This window comes from Phallusia mammillata, chromosome 2 (genome assembly GCF_965637545.1).
Source record: "Phallusia mammillata chromosome 2, kaPhaMamm4.hap1.1, whole genome shotgun sequence".
In the NCBI taxonomy this organism is placed as follows: domain Eukaryota; kingdom Metazoa; phylum Chordata; class Ascidiacea; order Phlebobranchia; family Ascidiidae; genus Phallusia; species Phallusia mammillata.
Window position 1 is genome coordinate 23,500,872 of NC_137253.1, and position 19,423 is coordinate 23,520,294.

At 39.0% G+C, this 19,423-nt stretch overlaps 2 protein-coding genes across 2 annotated transcripts; one reads left to right on the plus strand and one right to left on the minus strand.

Moving 5' to 3' along the window:
- The first annotated feature begins 46 nt into the window (after positions 1 to 46).
- Positions 47 to 9,957, plus strand: LOC145213180 (uncharacterized). The gene is made up of 21 exons (XM_080081410.1): positions 47 to 1,046; positions 1,518 to 1,638; positions 1,721 to 1,874; positions 2,000 to 2,193; positions 2,265 to 2,414; positions 2,623 to 2,781; positions 3,173 to 3,350; positions 3,413 to 3,610; positions 3,680 to 3,820; positions 3,897 to 4,038; positions 5,894 to 5,980; positions 6,880 to 7,000; positions 7,086 to 7,239; positions 7,329 to 7,558; positions 7,628 to 7,777; positions 8,149 to 8,307; positions 8,371 to 8,548; positions 8,604 to 8,771; positions 8,856 to 8,996; positions 9,093 to 9,234; positions 9,373 to 9,957. Exons 1-21 carry the CDS (start codon positions 955 to 957, stop codon positions 9,473 to 9,475), a joined length of 3,162 nt encoding a protein of 1,053 aa, XP_079937536.1. The 5' UTR covers positions 47 to 954; the 3' UTR covers positions 9,476 to 9,957.
- A 2-nt stretch (positions 9,958 to 9,959) lies between these two features.
- Positions 9,960 to 18,842, minus strand: LOC145213319 (uncharacterized). Its single transcript, XM_080081546.1, has 7 exons — positions 18,481 to 18,842; positions 15,724 to 15,796; positions 13,536 to 14,572; positions 13,130 to 13,330; positions 12,650 to 12,874; positions 11,979 to 12,258; positions 9,960 to 11,846 (listed from the first exon to the last, which is right to left on the minus strand). Exons 2-7 carry the CDS (start codon positions 15,729 to 15,731, stop codon positions 11,438 to 11,440), a joined length of 2,160 nt encoding a protein of 719 aa, XP_079937672.1. The 5' UTR covers positions 15,732 to 15,796; positions 18,481 to 18,842; the 3' UTR covers positions 9,960 to 11,437.
- Positions 18,843 to 19,423: the final 581 nt, after the last annotated feature.

The following is a 19,423-nucleotide window of genomic DNA, read 5'->3' on the forward strand; positions in this document are numbered from 1 at the left end:
AAAACGAGTTACAAAACAACTATTTTAAATTATATTCTGAATCTCAAGCGATCGACTTGATATTAGTCCGAGATCGACAAGTCCAGGGTGTTCAACCTGCGGCCGTAGAAGCGAGTTTGTGCGTCCGTAAACATGTTTATTAATAGGCATGTGTTGGAAGCTGTGCTTCAAGTTAGAAATTTATTTAGGCTTTTAGGCGCCACCATATATATATAGATATGGCATAAACCTATTTCTTTACGTCAGTAATTTTGAAACAAACACAAGCAGGTTATTGGAGGCCGTTAGTGAAATAAGTATCTGCAATGTGGCCGTAGCGGTGAAAAAGTTGTGCACCCTAGACTAGTCGATCGTGATTGGGCACACCTGCTCTGTATTGTTGGGCACACCTGCTCTGTATGATCCAGTAAAATGGTGAGGCCATAGATATTCGTTCAACCGAGCGCAATTAAGTTATTATGGGTGTGCAAATATAGAACCAAAGAAAAGATTAATTGGTGGCGAGAAATAGGTTTTTGTTTGCGCAGTCGTGAAAATGAGAAGTGTGATCAACATTGGCACATATTTGCTTTGCTGTTTAAAACGTATGGTGGGATTTTATGCAGGGTTAAATGCATTCTTTAAACGATGATTTAATTTTCAGGAGTTAAATATCTACCATTCGACGAATGACTGATTATTAGTTGTATTCTATAATGCCACTGTATTTCGGACAAAATCAGTTCGTTTTATGCCAGAACAGTTAGTTGATAATCGATGTAAGCTATACATGCCTTATTGGCTATAGATAGCTTTCAACAGTGGATGTCGCGACAATTCTGAGGTACAGGTTGTCCGTGAACGTTTGGACTGCAAAATTTGTCCATAAGATATTTTACTGATAAGGTGTCAATACTACTATTGTGACTCAATAGTTTTTTTGTATAGTCTTTACAGGAATAAAGATTTTGAACCATGAGTGTCGTTCAAGCTACGGCTGCACAAACGCAGCGAACAGAAAATCTGGCCAGTCGACAACCCAGTGAAGTTATCAATGGTCTTGATAGGTATGCTTGAGGGTTTAAAAGTATACAGTTTACGTTTGTGCAGTATTCAATAATTGCAAAGATGATTCTAAAACAGGGTCTAATGTGCAATATAATTTATTTAATGTGTTTATGGACTCTCACTGAAGCTTTCACAGTTAATTGTTACAATGAAGAACTGTGAAAACCGTTAAAACTTTTTAATTAAAACAGGACCAGCAGTTACACAATTTCGTAAAAAAGACAGTATCCGTGCACATACAGCGATTAATAGGTTAAATGTTTGTGTGGTGCAGCCAAATAAAAATGTGAATAAACATCCAGTAGTTTGTCGACCCGGTTTCTATCACGGAGTCTACAAACTCGTACAGTATACTGCAGTACAATAAAATGTATTTGCTTGTTGTAACGAGGCTTAGTAGCAAGCGGTTTAGCACAACGCATACATATTGCGTCTGCAAAAAATCTGTACTGCACCGAGCTTTTTCATAGATTTCGAAATTCCAAGGACTTCTGTGACGCTGTACTTGAAGTCGACGCCCAGACTTTTCCAGTTCATAAATGTGTTTTGGCATCAGTATCTGATTTCTTCTTCAAGCTTTTTACTACTGAGGTAAGACCAAAATGTGTGATGGTTTTCAGCTCTGACAGTTTTATCGTTTAACGAATAGTTTAATGTTTCTTTATTTTTACAGATGCGTGAAAAATATGAGGATAAAATTCCCATTTCTGTAGTGAGTGCAACTACATTTGGTGATGTTCTCAACTTTATTTATACTTCTCAGATTACTATTCGGGAAGACAACGTTTGGGATATTCTGGCAGCCTCAAACTACTTGATGATAGAATGTAAGTAGTATAAATTAATACATATTAAAAAAAGATATAATTGTTGTTCTTTTGTGACATTTCAACGGTTTAAATTTCCTCAATTGCACCACTGAAGGAACTGTGTACCGATTTTCTCTTGGGAGATGACGGGAAATTTCTGACTGTCGAAAATTCGATGAAAATACTTTTGGCATCACGGCAACACCAAGCAACTAGGTTAGAGGAGAAGAGTGGAGAGTTCATTGCTGATCATTATGCCATTTTAAGAAAAGAAAAGTGGTTTCTTGAATCCAATTTACAAACGCTCAAAAATGTTCTGACGTTAAGGAATAAGTTGGTGAGTTGTACAATAACGAATTTACAATATATCGCAATTATAAAAAATATTCAAAAACTATATATGTTAAGAAACATTCTGAGGCGGAAGCATACGGACTTCTCGTGGATTGGGTTGAACATGACCTCAAAAAACGAAGGAGTTTTTTTCCGGATTTGTTTACCTTCTTGGATTTAAACCGAATTAGTCCGGAGTACCAATCCACAGTTATATTGAAAAACGTGAGAATGGGTATTTGTCAAAGGAAAGATTTGAATCAACAGTGTTTCTGTTTGACCAAGGACGACAATTTGTGAAGTTAATACGTGTAATGTTGTTGCCCCTTATTTTTTATTAGTGCCTTATTTTTTCTGCTTACAACTTCAAGTTGATCAACTACTTTTGAAGAGATTTGAGCACTCGTGTAATTTCTTGTTTTACTTCCTGCAGAAATTGATATTCGATTTTCGTTGTTGCACTGAACTGGCTGTCAAGTCGCTTGCGGAGACGAGTATTCCTTTTATATCGCGATGTATCGTGGCATTTGATAAAGATTTGTCTCGGATGAGAATGTACGATGTTCAAAATGGTCGTGAGCTTCTTCTTTCGGTAAGATTAGAATATTCTTTCTATTTGTTACGGTCATTTTGTTTTGCTGGTTTTTTTTCGCACAGGAACGTGATTTTGTTTGAACATTTCGATATCTTATTGCCACTAGCTGTGGGCGCTTAATTTTAAATTATATTCGAAAACTATTGTGGTGTATTTGTGAATTTGTATATTTTATCTTGTCAACTGCTTGATTGGTCATAACCATGTAAAAAAATTATAGTTAATCTAATGTATATTTTAGGAATTTATTCCCGCAAATATTAAAACTGTGCAGCTTTTTTTTTCACTACGATAGCATATTGCAACTATATGTAGTCGTTAGCGTATACGTAAATGGAACGTTGTCAGTATCATTTTCCTTACTGTTTTGACCTTGATCGTTGAATAGAAAGCGTACGAAAATGGAATTCCCGCCAAACTGAACGATTACATTTACCTTTTTGGAAAACGAAATGAGCGCAGTGCTTCTGTAAAGAAATTGAACCTAACTGAACCCACAAAAGGATGGCAAAGCGAAACATCGATGCAAACTGAAATGGAATGCCAAAATTCAACTATATTTAAAGGTAGAATAATCCATATGCCTCATCGGCTGCCTATGCTTCGCTAAAACTATTTGGTCTTGCAGGGCAAATTTGGGTGATGGGTACTAAAGAATTCAATTCGTATTCACCTGACTTTTATGGCAGGCATTCCACGTCTAAAAGGTATTACATTCAAGAATTCAACGTGGCATCGAAGACCTGGACAAAAATTTTGGAACAGACAACTTTTAATTTTCCGATGCGTTTACTTATTCAAACTGCCGAAAAAGATAAAAAATCAAGTACGTTCACAATAATAATAATGCCCTTTAGTACAAAAGCGGTCAAATAATAACAACACGTTATTTCAGACACGTTATGTATTTTTAAATGGAATTTGAAAACTGTGTGGTACGATGCAAGTGCCAATGCACTAAAGGAAATAAACTTGAAACAATCACCACTTTGCGATCCCGTATGTTTGGACAATCTTGTTTACTACGTCTGCAAAGGTAACCCTTGTCTTTTGAAATTTGTTTTCGTTTTTATCCTCGATTCTACCAATTTGTGTTTGCTTGCTCTCCAAAGATGTTTTGCAAAAAGGATCTGTTCAATTTTCGTCATACGATCCTAAAACCAGAGAAATCACACAAATATTTTCAATAAAGGATATCGAATTAGTAAAAAGATTATGTCCGTTGAATGGAAAGATTATTGCAATTCTTCAACGGTATGTTTTAATACCTGCTTAAGCATCACGGTTAAATAAAATAATTTTCGCTTTTTGAGCTCTAAACGTTTTTTTAGTAACTTATCTCCCGCCTAGAATAAGCTAAGTTTTTGATTACATTCTGTTTCAGCCCAAACAGTATATATATTCTTGCAATGTTGGATGTTTGCAACAAGGAGTGGCAAATTTTACGAGAAATCAATAACATTGGCGATTTCTATGGCATTCTATAATCTTTTTGAACAACAACAATTAGAAACATTTCAGTTCTAAAGATGTCGAGAACAACTCCAATCGTGTTTTGTTGTCAGAAATCAATTTATAATTATTCTTTAGCACATATATTAGTGTCCACAGACGGTATTGGCTGTCTGCGCTACTCTTAATTATATTAGAACATGTTCTCATAACCTAATTAAGGCTATGTATCATAAAATTGACAATTTATATATGATTGTACAATTGTTTTGCTGTTTTCGAGTTCTTTCGTATATTCTTTTCAATGCGGTAAAAAACGTACAGTAGTAGAAAATAGCTAAACTTCTTTTTTAGCCATTAGTCGTTGAAACTCAAATATAAGTCAGTAATTCTAACACAGAGTTTTGTTGCATTTATTCTGGCGCTGCGGAAACTGCAACTATAAAGGGGCATTCCACAGTCAACACCAAAGGGCACGATCAGCACAGGTACAAACGAGACGGAACGCGGTGGTAAATGGTAAACGGGGCGCTATTGGTCGCAAACATTCTGCTTATAAAAAGACTCTGGGCTAAGCAATCTGTCGTGGACAAATCAGGCGCTGTCGTTTCTGTCCGCAATTATTTACACAAGCACAAAATAGAGACAAACAGCCTCCACTGATTGGCCAAAGCAAATACACGTGACAAAAGACAGTGTAGTTGTTTAAACAGCGAGCACTTCATTAATATACTTGCAAACACGTCAGGAAAAAGGCAATTAAAAAGTCACCAAACCTTAAAAAGTCATGTGACTGTCCTTTAAACAAGACGCTAAGCCTAAAAATGTGGATGTTTAAATTTGATAAGTAGTAGTAAGTTAAGTTGTGTGTTGTTGTTTGTTGTCAATGTTTTAAATTCATGTAAAAATCAGATGCATTGCCTGCAAACAAGTTGGATGATTACTTGAACTAAAAAAAGAAATCTGACATTCTATTTGAAATATTTATAATTATATTTGGCTTAAATAAGAAAGCCAACAGATTTAAACATGGAAATAAATGTTTGCAAGATGCCATACGTATAAGCCATGACGTTATGATTGAACTAAGTGCATCTTCGTTAAAATTCTTGACAAACATGTTGTTACCTAGACGTCGCGCTTCCAGTGAAGGCTGAAGAGAAGGTCGTTGTTTAACCGAGCGTAACTATTGTGCAATAGAAAACCAAAAAAAGATTTATTTCTGGCGAGAAAGGAGTTTTTATTTGCGCAGTTCTGGAAATGAGAAGTGTGATCAGCATTGGCCTATATTGACTTTGCTATTTGAAACGTACGCTAAAATAACGCTGGCTGTTACTGCTGTTACAAAATATCTTGATTTGCTTTAAATGGGTTGTTTGTGAAGTCGAAATTATTTCTACGTTGTAGTTTGGCCTTTGGACTTATTAGGGGTGATTGTAGGTTTGTATTGGCAAGTTTTGGTCAAGTGACAATCGTCGAAAGCTATACAGGGCTCGCTGGCTATACTATACAGTGCTCGCTAGTTTTCAGCAGTGTATGTCGCGACAAATCAGAACTGCAGATTGTCCGTAAAGCGCTGCAATGTGTGTCCCTCAAATACGATATCAATTGTTTCTTTTATAGAGTTGTTACAGGAATTAGGATTTTGAACCATGAGTGTCCCACCAGCTCCGATTGCACAAACGCCGCGAACAGAAAATCTGACCAGCGGGCAACCCAGTGAAGTTATCAATGGTCTTAATAGGTATGTGTAAGGGTTTTAAAATGTGCGTTTAACATGTCGACAGTGTTGAACAATTTGCACAGTTGCACATAAATCACAAACGCTTATGACGAAGAAAACATTTATCCACTGGGCTTACACATGAAGCTTAGTAAATAAAAGCTTTGTTACACCCAAAAAAGTGTTTTTTAAGTAGACCCATTATTAATAGGGCAGCGGGCCAGACAATTTTGCTTGGCTGGACGGATGCCGTAGGTTGCCGTCCCTGGTCTATAATGTGTAATATATTTTATTTAATATTTTCATGAACTAGCACTTGAGTAATTTATTAATACAAAGCCTAATGAAGTGTGAAAACCTTTGAAACCTATATTGGTAATAAAGACAGGACCAGCAGTTATATTGTATTCTAAGGCCAGTAGCAGTGCGCATAAAGCGATCATGAGTTAATTTTTAACCAAATGTACCAAACGTGCAATTGCTTTTAATAAGTTAAGTAATAACCACTCCCTGTGAGATAAATTGATTTGGAAATAGCAAACATCTTGACAGCTAAAGCTTTTTTGTGGTGCAGCCGAACAAAAATTTAACTACTGTCCCGTAGTTTGTCGATGCGGTTTTTACCACGGAGTCTACAAACTGGTACAGAATACTGTAGCACAATATACTGTGTTTGGAGTTTGTAACGAGGTTTGGTCGCAAGTGGTACAGCACAACGCAAGCATATTGCATCGACCCTTTGTCCGTTTCTTTATCATTTTTAAGTAAGCAGAACCGGGTCAATGACTTGATGGCTAATGTTCTCACTGACCCGGTGACGATTACTTTCTTTATTGTTTCGTTCATTCAGATCATGGCAATAAAATACTTGAACAGAAATTAAATTTAAAAACTTATCACTGCACCGACCTTTTTTATAGATTTCGAAATTCCAAAGCCTTCTGTGACGCTGAACTTGAAGTCGACGCCCAAACTTTTCCAGTTCATAAATGTGTTTTGGCCTCAGTATCTGATTTCTTCTTTAAGCTTTTTACCACTGAGGTAAGACCAAAATGTCTCATGGTTTTCAGCTCTGACCGCGGTTTTGTTGTTTAATGAATAGTTTCATATTTCTTTATTTTCACAGATGCGTGAAAAATATGAGGACAAAATTCCTATTACTGGAGTGAGTGCAACTACATTGGGTGATGTTCTCGACTTTGTTTATACATCTCAGATTACTATTCGGGAAGACAACGTTTTCGATATTCTGGCAGCCTCAAACTACCTGATGATAGAAAGTAAATAGTATAAATTAGTAAATATAAAAAAATGGTATATTTCTCTTCATTTGTGACATTTCAACAGTTTCAAACTTCTTCAATTGCAGCATTGAAGGAACTGTGTACCGATTTTCTCCTTGGAGATGGCGGGAAATTTCTGACTGTCGAAAATTCGATGAAAACACTTTTGGCATCACGGCAACACCAAGCCACTAGGTTGGAAGAAAAGAGTGGCGAGTTCATTGCTGATCACTACGCCATTTTAAGAAAAGAAAAGTGGTTTCTTGAATCCAATTTACAAATGGTCAAAATTATTCTTGCATTAAGAAATAAGTCGGTGAGTAGCACAATTTTGAATTTACATTACACATTCTTAAAAAAATGTTTCCGGAATCTTACTTTTAAGAAACATCTCGAGGCCGAAGCATACGGACTTATAATGGATTGGGTTGAATATGACATCGAAAAACGAAGGGATTTTTTTCCTAAATTGTTTACCTCCTTGGATTTGAACAGAATTAGTCCGGAGTACCAATCCACAGTTATTTCGAAAAACGTGAGAAAGACTCTCAGTAATAGGGGGGTTAAACTATGTTTTCAAGAGAAAAAAATATATTATTTTCTGTTTAGTTTTCCACTAAAACAAATATGTTCCCATTTTGATAATTGAAAAAGTTTTGACTGTGAAACTCTCTACCGACATAGGAGAAAAAATTTATGGTTTAATTTTGAACTCAATTAGACTTTTTGCTTTTTGTTTATTATAATGTTTTGCAGGATCTTGCTTGGTCGAGGAGCAAATTGCCATATTCTACATATATACCATATAACTTACTAAGTATTGGCTTGACTCGGTCCATCTGCATAAGTTAATACATGTTAGTCTGATACGTGTTTACTGTGTTAATTGGTTTTAAATTTTGGCAGAAATTGGTATTTGACTTTACTAGTTGTACGGAACTGGTTGTAAAATCTCTTGCACAAGCAAGTGTTGTCACTTTATCACGTAGTGTCGTGGTTTTTGATAAAGATTGGACTCGACTGAGATTGTACGATGTTCAAAATGGACATGACCGTCTCCTTCCGGTTAGATCAAGTATATTGTTGGTGTAAAATCAAGCTATTATGTTTACCCATGGTGTTTGACAGAAAACATCTTTTAATGGGGTTGCTGCCAAATTGGATAATTACATATATATTTTCGGAAAACGAAATGAGTACAGTACAGGGGTAAGGAAGTTGGATCTAAAAACACCAACAAATGGATGGCAAAACGACACAGCGATGCTAATGGAAACGCAGTGCGAAAGCGCAGCAGTTTTGGCGGGTAATATGTATTTGCTAAACATATGCCGATATTTTACTTAATAAGAGTTTTTTAGGGCTCATTTTGGTGATGGGAAGGAGAAAACTAATTTCACGGAGCACCAGTGCCACAAGTTACGCAATTCAATGTTTCAACGTAACATCAAGAAGATGGACAACAATTTTTGAGGGGGCAGCTATTAATCCCCCAATTCATATAGACATTCAATTGGACAAACAATCAGGTAGGTATATAGTGAATTTAAATTACTTTGCCAGTGAAAAGAAAAAACAAAAGCGATTGGCCCGTTTGTACTACATTTTTGCAGACACGTCGTGCATTTTGAATTGGATGTATCAAACACTGAAATACGATGGCAGTACAAAATCACTGCAAAAAATTTCCACTAAAAACTCAGCATTGCATCATTCTGTATGTTTGGACAATCTTGTTTACTACTTCTGGATAGGTATAATTGAATAAAATCTTTGAGTTGTTGATTTAAACTTTACGTTTGTTTGACATTTCTGCGAAGCATTCTAATCTGTTTCCGCTTTTTTCAAAGATCAATCCCGAAAGCAGTCTGTTCAACTTTCTTCTTACAATCCAGAGTCCAAAGAAAAAATAGATTTTTTTTCATTTAAGGATGTTACAACTGTAATGAACATGTGCTTGTTGGACAGAAAGATCGTTACAATACTTCGACGGTAATGTATCTATAATCTCTATCTATAAACATCTAGGTCTTGTAATGATAATTTTGCTTTTCCTGTCGACAGGTTTTGGACAATCTTAATTTTTTTCCTGTTACGTTAGATTTCCAGTAAAATTTTCATTTATTTTAGTCTAAACGGAACACACTTTCTCGCATTGTTGGACGTAGGCAACAAGGAGTGGCAACTTCTGCGGGAAATTAACAACACTAACGATTTCCATAGCATTCTGTAACACTTTTATAAAAGAAATACAAATTTTAACAATTGCACTCAGCGCAAAGAGTTAGTTTATCCTAAATGGCAAACCTATGATTTTCGTTTTAATTACAGCTTTTTTAATTTTATATGTCAGCATTCTGTATTATATCATGTAATAGACATTGGTTTGGTTTAACACCAAGGAATTTCTACCACTGAATAAATCACACCACCTGATAACCTTTTGGTGCCACAGTTGTTTGTAAAGAAATACTAAAATCAGTTCTTATTTATTTACAACGAGACACGTATGTTTGTGTGTTATGAAACATTGTTGTACATACTACCTTTTCAAAGAAATGTTTAGATGTTCAGTATATTAGATTAAAAACACGATATTTAGAGGCTTTTAATTGAGTAAAATGATAAATTTTGTTGTAAAAGTATAAATCGAGTGTATACTTTTTCTTACTCGTGAACTGTTGTTAAAACTTAAATATAAGTCAGTAATTCTAACACAGAGTTTTGTTGCGTTTATTCTGGCGCTGCGGAAACTGCAACTATAAAGGGGCATTCCACAGTCAACATCAAAGGGCACGATCAGCACAGGTACAAACGAAACGGAACGCGGTGGTAAATAAAACGGGACGCTATTGGTCGCAAACATTCTGCTTATAAAAGGACTCTGGGCTAAGCAATCTGTCGTGGACAAATCGGGCGCTGTCGTTTCTGTCCGTCATTATTTACACAAACGCAACACAGGGGCAAGACAAAGACAAATAGCTTTCACTGATTGGCCGAAGCAAAAACACGTGACAAAAGACGGCAACAACAATGCACATCTAGACATAGCAAGCACGTTATCATCACACTTGCGAACATAACACAAAACACACACAGAAAAGAATTTTCTTTGTTATTGTTGTTGTAGTTCCAGGAGAAATAGGTTTACGCGCATAAAAAGTCACTAAACCTAAAACACAACTCATGCACCTGCCCTTGTAACAAGACATTAAGATTTAACTTAAAAAATGTTGATGTTTAAATATCATAAGTAAAAGGTAAGTTGCATTTGCTGCCCTACTCTTTCAACAATGGAAGTTATAAATTATTAAGAAATTGCCCGATTCTGTTGGGCGACCGCCGCAAAATGATGTTGACGGAAAAAAGCACTCTGTATAGATTGACGGTCACGGACACACTTGACACCTATGTGAAAAACATGCAGCACCTGGAATGTTTTATGTCGTATTTGCAAGAGCTTAAAAACATCGCGAACGTCGCGTTAATTTTCATGTCTTACTGCCTGAGCGAAGTTGGCACTGTAGTGAGTTGAAAGTGGCTAATTGGTCGCTTGCTATTACCTGAAGCGTTATGACGCGAAAAATAACAGTTTGCAAGGAGGGAATGTAGATCGATCTTTTTCAAAGGCATTTTGTTGAAAAAAACAGCGAAAATTGTTACGTAGCCTGCTCTGGATAGACAGCAGGCCTGACAATGGTAAAGCAATAAAACAACGCGTTATAAAAACAGGCGACAAATTTGAAGAAAGAGGCTGGCCACGTTTTGGAGCAAAAAAAAAACTAAACAAAAGCATTAAAAAGGGTTGTCTTTTGTCGAACTTTGTGGTTCATTTTTCTATTGCCAGCTGGTAGATAAATGCAGGTAAACCAGTAGTTGTTCAGCAACAAGCAGCCCGACCGAAGCGAAGTACAAAGCACCAGACTTGCAACCAGCGGGCATTGGCGATGGCGATAAAGCAAAAAGCAATTCTCCCAAACGAGCTGTAAACAGTATAGTGAAGTTGCCGGGCGTGTGGAGAGGAATGACAAGGTAAACTGATTCGGTCACGCGCACCGGTCTATTTTGTCGACCTACTTGAGCGTTGATTTTGCAAGACACACTTGACTTTGGGGGGAGACCGCTCGGTGGCAAAAAATGCAGGCAAAATGCCGCGTGAACTTTTTGTTCTGAAACCGCGTCCATAAATGGAGTCTTAGTTGTAAAACGATGTCGGGGGTAGCGGCTGATTAGAGGACGTGGATTGGTTGATTTGCAGCGCAGGAACATGGGGGTAGCTGGCCAAATCGGGGTGCCACGGGTACTGACCCCCAATAGGAGGTGGGTGAGACCCATACGACGGCGAGCGCCCCGGCGGCGACGGAATAAAGTGCTTCTGGTGAGCTGGGTAAGCCCCCGGGTGGGTGATGGGAGGGTAAGGATGACCCCCTGATTGCGGGAAGTGCATGTCGTGAGCTCGGTAGATGTTGTGCTTAAAGTCCGGGTAGGCGTAAGTGTGTTGTTCGGGCTGTGGGTTGAGCGAAGCAGCTAGTCCTTGAAAGTCGAACTTGTAGGCGTAACGTTTTCCATGCACTTTAGTCATAATGTTTTTGTCGTAATAATACCTACACAATAGAAAACCGGCGTCAAAAAATCATTTAGTAAATAGATGTATCGCGTTTGAATTAAAATATTCAGAAACACAAATAGCGTACGTGTGTTATGTTAATATGCTTATGCCTTAAGCATAAACCCACCTGAGAGCACGGCTCAATTTATCGTAGTTCATGTTTGGCTTGCTCTTGCGCTCCCCCCAGCGGCGCGCGACATCATCTGGATCAACCATTTTAAACTCGCCGTTTGTGCCTTCCCACGTGATTGACATAGAGTTGCTCGGGTCGCTGAGCAGTTCCAGAAGAAACTGCCAGAGCTGGATTTGCCCACTGCCCGGGTTGCACAGGCGGGCGCTGGTTGGACCGAACAACTTGTAGGGATCGATGTTGGTAGCACTGTTTGGAGTCGGGTTTCGTTGGGAACCTGCAACGAACGCATGGTGTCAAACAAGAAACCAAGTTTCAAACAAACCAAGCAAGGGTTTTGATACTATTTGATACTACGGCTCAGTGCCAGACAGCGACTATGCATACAGGGAACAAGCGCGGCTCGAGAAACAGGAGAAAATACGTGTTGCAGTTTTTAGTGAAATTTGATCGCTACTTGTGATATTGGACACAGGAACCACAACAAGTAAAACAGTGGTATCGCTTGCGATGACCATTGTTCGATATCTGCTATTTTGACAAGTACAACAAAGACAGCCCTGTTCCAAAGCGATATTGCACAATCACTTTACCACAGACTATGATATTGACTGTGTTATGCTTTTTTATTTTCATATTTCAACATAAATTTCCAAATGCTTCTTTACCTTTTCCGTCTTGGTTGTTGTTGAAATTTGGCTGAAACCTTCCAGTATTTCGTCCAGGGGCGTTTGGGACCTCAGGAAATCCCGGTTCCCCCGGAAATCCAGGTCGTTGGCAATTCGGCACCCCTGGGTATCTGTAACCACTTCCTCCACCCTGGATAATGTTTTCGACATCATCAGAGCTTAGATTTGGCAAAGGTCCTGTTTGTCCCGGGTGGCTTGTGTGACCTAGAAACAAGTTTACTTAACAAAGGTCCAGAACTCTTTTCATAACAAACAAAGAAATAAAAAATCGACCTTGAACTTTAGACATCAAATGGGTAAAGTTAAAGCAGCGATTTGGAAAATTGAACATTTAATCACAATGCTAACGCTATTACAACAGTCAACATTTCTCTTGAAACAACATTAACTGTTTGTTTTTTTCTGAAATACAAACACTAATTGCTGTGTTGTTTTTGTCTCCAATGCAAGCAAACTTACGTCTAAGATAGTTGAGGTGGCTCATAAACACGTCAGCATTTTTCGCGTTGGTAATGCGATGAAAATCTTCTTTGGTGAGACTGCACAGCGCCTTGCCGTCGTACTCAGAAAACGCTGACGTGTCAACTCCAGCTAGGTTGTACTCAGTAATTGTCCATTCAACCCATTCTTGTACATGACCGAAGGTCCAAGCGGAAGGATCTATAAAAAGACGAAATGATCTGTTTATCTTGTCAAACGACGTTTGATCGGCCTTTTAGACATAAAAAGTCATGATAAATGTTCACAATTCCAATTACTTTTACTCTTTGCCAGAATTTAAAACGGGGAGCTATTCCACATCAAATTTAGTATGCTGTACAATTTTATGGTGGGATTGTTTTTTTTTGGTTTGTTTTAAACCTACCAGCTGGAACAATCACGCGCTTGGTTGGTTCACCGTCAGCAGCAGGAGTGTTAGCGTTGTCAGTCGGAGTCGGTACTGAAGATCTCTGCTGCTCGCCTTCAGCGGAAGAAGTAGGACGCCTCCTTGTGCTGTTGTACACTGGGTCGTAATCGTACCCTTGATCGACAGGTGGGTAGCAATGCGGATCAAGTATGCCTGAAGGCGAGTGAAGAGAACCTTGTTGGGACAAGTGACCGGGTAAAGGAGGACTGGGACCGTGGTGGTACGATGCCGGAGACGACTGGTTGTTAAAGTTCTGGTGATTTTGCTGGTGATAAGTGTTGGACGGCGGCTTGAAAGCAGAGCCAGTTGAACTGTAATCGAAACCTGTGGGGGTAAACGAGCTGGACGTGGTGACATCACTGCTTATGGTGCTCTGCGATTTTGGAGTGGGGGGCGATGGAAGACTTCCAGTCTGAATCTGAGTTGGAGACGAGCCCATATCTGGCATTGAGCTGCGGCTCGAACTTGAGTAAGGACCTTCGCTTGGCGGACGATAGCTGGACAGGGACGACTGGCCTTCTAGGCTAAACTGCTTGGACATTGGCGGGTGGCGCACGCGCGCGTTGCGACTGTTGGACAAGTTGTCGTTGCTGCTGATGTGAGGTGCGGGCGTGCTATTTGTGAGAAACGAAGAAAAGCTGGTCGAGTCGGTGATGTCAGCGGCTGAAGAAACAAAAGGAACATCCGTGTCTCCTTTGAGATCGAAACTATCCCTGCCGTTCAAGTCGTCAACGCCGTTCGACCTCTGTGAACTCGAGCCGAGGTAGGGATCAGGATTGTTGCGAAAGAGTGGGTTCGGGCTGCCACCTCGCTTTATGTTATACATGCTGAAGCTCAGGTCTGTTGCCTGGTCGTCCCCGGTCAGCGCGAACGATCCATTTACAGTGTCTTCTAGGGTGGAAGCCTCCTGCTTCACGTCCCCGTGCACAGTGGTTGTGAGATCGGACGCCGTTCTTCTGGATTTCACCGAAAAATCTTCAGGAACCGTATTGACACTAAAAAAGAAATATTGCACTTTACTTTTAGAAACTGTCGACAGTGTTAAAAGTTTGACCTAAAGTACAAAGAGGGCTTAATGTTTTAATGTTCCAACAATCAACTAAGTTATGCCTAAACACAATACTATTAAATCATAAATCGACGGCGTTTCCGAAAGATCATGCTGGGTAAAATTTCCGTCAAATAGTGTAGCACCCAGCGTTGTTGTTGACAGAGATAAAGTGGAGATTCCACTGCTGGTAAAAACTACCAAGTAGAAATGCTTCCCTTGTGCTTCTTTGAAACTTGGTGGAAACAACCCAGCGTAAAATTGAATGCTAATAAATTGGTGCAACGCATTTCTAGCTCTAAACTGGTACATAATAATTTCCTAATCAAAACTTTAACAGAAAAAAACTGCAGTTTGAACTCAATAACCTTACTCATATTTTTTTTTGAGATGATAGAAAATGTTATGTAGGTTTTGGTCGAGAAAAATGGCCCATGACCGTGTAACCTTACTAGGTCGACTTGGCACAGCATTGCACCATACGAATCACGAGGTTACGACCATCAGGCACATGTGAGCTGTCGTTTCGACAAGCACTGAAATAGGGTCCTTGTTTTAAATGGGTTGCTGGCGGGGCACTCATGACAAGTCAGCGGCTGACACGTGCTAACCCCCTGTCCAGTAAACCTTGTCCAATATTATTGTGTCGCAAGTCGCCACGTGCATGCTATTTTGCGGATGAAAGCAATTTTTATTATGTACAAATCGGGTTGAAACACAAAGCTTTAATAACTATAGAATATATATTGCTTCTGTATACCACTAACACAGTTTGGAGCAAATATCGCTGATAAGTCTTATATAAATCAGAGTTGAAAAATGAAAAAAGGACATGGATATCTTGAAAACGGATTCAACAAAACAGGCAAAGGCAAGTGGACGGCATAACTTGTCTTTCCTGCAAGAAAAATTGTTTCCGCTAATTAACGAGTCGGAAATGTGCAGTGAAATGTCACTGAATGTAACAGATTGTACACAGAAACCTTACAAGGAGAAATGATAAAGATCGATCGTAAAACCTCACATCAAGTCTTGTTCACTCTGGCACAAGCACTGCATTGTGACAAATCGGTTGCCAATTTAGTAATGTATTCTTACCTCAACATATTTGGGCCCAAATTGACCCGATTGCTCTCCAGAGGCCCCTTACAAGCCAATCTTTTCCGTGAACCTGAAAAAACAGGTTTTTATCAAAAATGTTGTACAATAAATTTAGATTTTACACATGATAATATTGATGCAGAAGAAGCGGATGGAACTTCGAAACCGTTATCTTTGCGAAAATACCGTCGAAACTTGCGCAACAAGTTTTCGGTTTTGTGCTATCGGGATTTGGAAATGCCCGTAGTTGGTTCGTTCGTACGACAGGCAAGCGTCGACCGGCACTGGGCCTACGGCATAACGCACGTTGTAGCGTCGCACCAGCCTGCCGAAGGTGGCCTGCGGTCGGACTGCTCCGTTGGCAGCAAAGAGGAGAAGAACGAGAGGAGCGGAGAAGATTGTTACAGGCCTATAGAGGAAATGACGTCACTTCCTGTAATCCTGTATTCAGAGTACGGCAGGCTGGTTGCAATACGGCCAGTGCGGGATCGCGCGCGACCGAGCGGTCTCAGGCAATAAGAGAAGAGTGGGCGGGTGGGAATGTGCTTACCACCAGTGATGCCAGTGCCTTTATCGACAAGCCGTTATACCCCTTTGTTTCGAAAGCTTATGCGTCGCAACAGCGTCCCAACCGAAATAAAAATTCCTCGCAATGAATCCCAGAACTTTAAAATGATACATGAGATTGGGTTTGGTATGCATCAAGACAACAAGTTTGCTTTCAGACCATCAAACATCCATCAACTCCATGCAATTTGTGGAAGTTCCTGTGTGTCCGGCATCCGCTCTGCTGGTGTCCTTGGTTAGGTGAAGATACGATTATTCGTCCTGCATTCGATTAGTCATGCGCAAAACAAAGCGGGGTATGTATAACACTTAACCTTGGTCACCCGGCTTTGTGTCAAGTTTGTCCGAACATGCGTAAGCGGAACTTCCTGGTGTCGACATTTGTTTTACAGTTAACTTGCCACGATTTGTGAACACTTCGTGTACAGCGCAAGGAGTCACTTGCCAGCTCCATGTTTGGCCACTATTATTAATTGACCTAACGTTCGCTTTTTTGAAAAAAGATGGTTATAGGTTTTAAAATATATAGGCGCTTTGATTTATTTTATTTTCGTTTATGCCTGGCGTTTTGAGGTTGTTTCGCGCTATTTGTGGCACACACGGGTCCACAGACTTTGTCATTGTTGGCCTCGGCACTTTATAAATTAGAGGAAGTGATCGCTTATTGTTCACAGTGGAGACTGTCAGCAGCGCAAGATCGCACACGCACGGTCGCGAGCCGCACACTCGCGCCGCACGACTGCCGTGACTGCTGTATTTCCATATGCATGACGCGCACGAGGCATAAAGCCGTTTTCAACCAATGCAACCGATTTGGCCTACACAAAAACTCACGAGCTTAATCGCTAAAGATGTGCTTGCCAAGGGACATTATCTTACAACTTACGGTCCTATGGAATGATTTTTTTATATTTTTTGCCACAAGGTGGAGTAATTCGTGAGGGTTATTTACAATTTATGTAAGCAACCTGGTTATTATACACGCATAGGGAAATGTCAAATGGCGGAAAATCAAACAAAGTAATTACTTGGCCATGCATCCTCCTCCTAGGCCAGAATTGCCGCCTTAAGTGCATTGAAATCGGAATTACATCGGAAAAACTTGACTTCCTAAGTCTGCTGTGCATGTCACTACAAAAGCGCGGGCTTAGTTGAACAGATCAGAGAGTCGCATTTGCTTCGGATTCTCAAAAGGTGTTTTGTTAGTTGACTAAAAATGGTTAACTCTTTGGTTGCAGTTTAAATTTGTTACGTTAAAATTCTACAGCATGTGTTCTTAGCTAGCCTAAAATACATTTCTATAGGGTTAGTAGGTAGTGGTGGGATTCAGACGGATCGCACCGCTTCTGTAGAATCGTCTCACGAAATTTTATGAGATCTGCGAACCGGTTAGCATTACTGGTTACTGTCAATGTACTTTTGTAACAGAACCGGCTGAAACGTATGACTTTTGTGATAGAACCGGCTGACAAAAAACAAATGAATTCCACCACTCTTAGTAGGGCTTTATCGCGCACAGGCTATATTGAATAAGTGTTAGTTAGTCCGCTATGCACGCATTATACACAAGAAATGTTTAGGAAATATCGAATTTCGAGTTGTCACATTCCATCGGTTTGTGCAATACATCGGCAAATGACAAACGCCAGCTGTACTGGGTATACTTCCAAGTAAAAATGCCGCGGAAATTTATTCAATAGTTTGACATTATCACACCACAAATGTTTTGTTTTTTGCTATCTGGCTAAAGCACGTTGCATGCACAAATTGCCCCAATTTTTTAACATTTTTGAGTTTGTACCATACTGCGTTATTATTGTAGAGAGTGATGTTTCTATTTGTAAAAAAATAGCCTTTCAAAACTTTGCCATAAAACACACATATATGTCTGAAATATTAATTTGTGTTGAAAACGTCTCAAAGAAGTCAGATTAATGTCAAACAAAGAATTATATTTCATGAACAGTTTGTTGGATGCTTCAAATAGAAAAAATGCCATATTTATTTTTTGGAGATTTTGCCTGAAGCAAATTAATATTATTTACTTACATTATTTAATTTGGACTCGACATTAAACGGTGTTGCGTTTTTAAATATTTTTTCAAAATTAGATTTAAAAGATATTTTTTTTGCATTACAGCAATGCCATAAAAATAGAAAAAAAGTTACTATATCTCTATCAGTTACCTTGTAAACACGTCCTTGCACGGTGCAACCGGGGCTCTGTATTCTGAACCGAAACAGCTGGAACTCTATGGACTTTCCTGTCTTCCGTCGTGCGCGGGAAATGACTGTCTCTCAGGAACCTGGCTATTGACTATATTCAGTAACTGATGCAATTGCTCTTATTTATTTCCTTTGAACCCTAGGCAACGAAGGAAAGCACTGAACACACAACGACCGACCAATGGTTACTATTCAACGAGCTCGTTTGAAAAAAAGAGAAAAGTTTTAGAAATTCGAAGTCATGCAGTCGGGAGCTAAAGACAAACAAGAATTTGTCTGGCCACGATTAGTAAAATACCGATAGCAGCCACTCAACAATATGGAAACTGGGTGTTTTGGCGGCTACACGAGGCCTGTTGCCTGCATTTACTGGTGCGTAATGTGTTGACCTGCGTAATCCGTCCGCCAAACACGCTCTGTAGCTTCTAACGCAATGCTAGTTTAATCTACTCAACAGGACCACAAATTTAAACTGTATGTTTCATATTCTAACGTGTAACTGTGAACGACATGTTCAGGTTATAATTATTTGTCGTCAATGCATGTTTACAAGTTTGCCAACTTATGATTTTGTACCGTTTTGATGTACAAAAAATGCATTTTTATGTGATAAAATATGTCATGGATATGAATTTAGGAGACAATTTTGTTCACCAGCTACTAAATTATTTAAAAATTAGGCAGAATTTATGCAACATTTACGCATTTTGAAATTTGTTTTCAAACAAATATTTTTAATGCATTGTTTTTAACTCCTACAATTTTATAACCGTTGATAAACAAGTACATTACCGTTCTGGATGATATATTTACATGATGATTATATGTCACGGTGAAATCAACTTCTTTTTAGATATTTAACGGTCTATTTTTGAGCAACGCTCAACAAAAACAAAATGGCGGA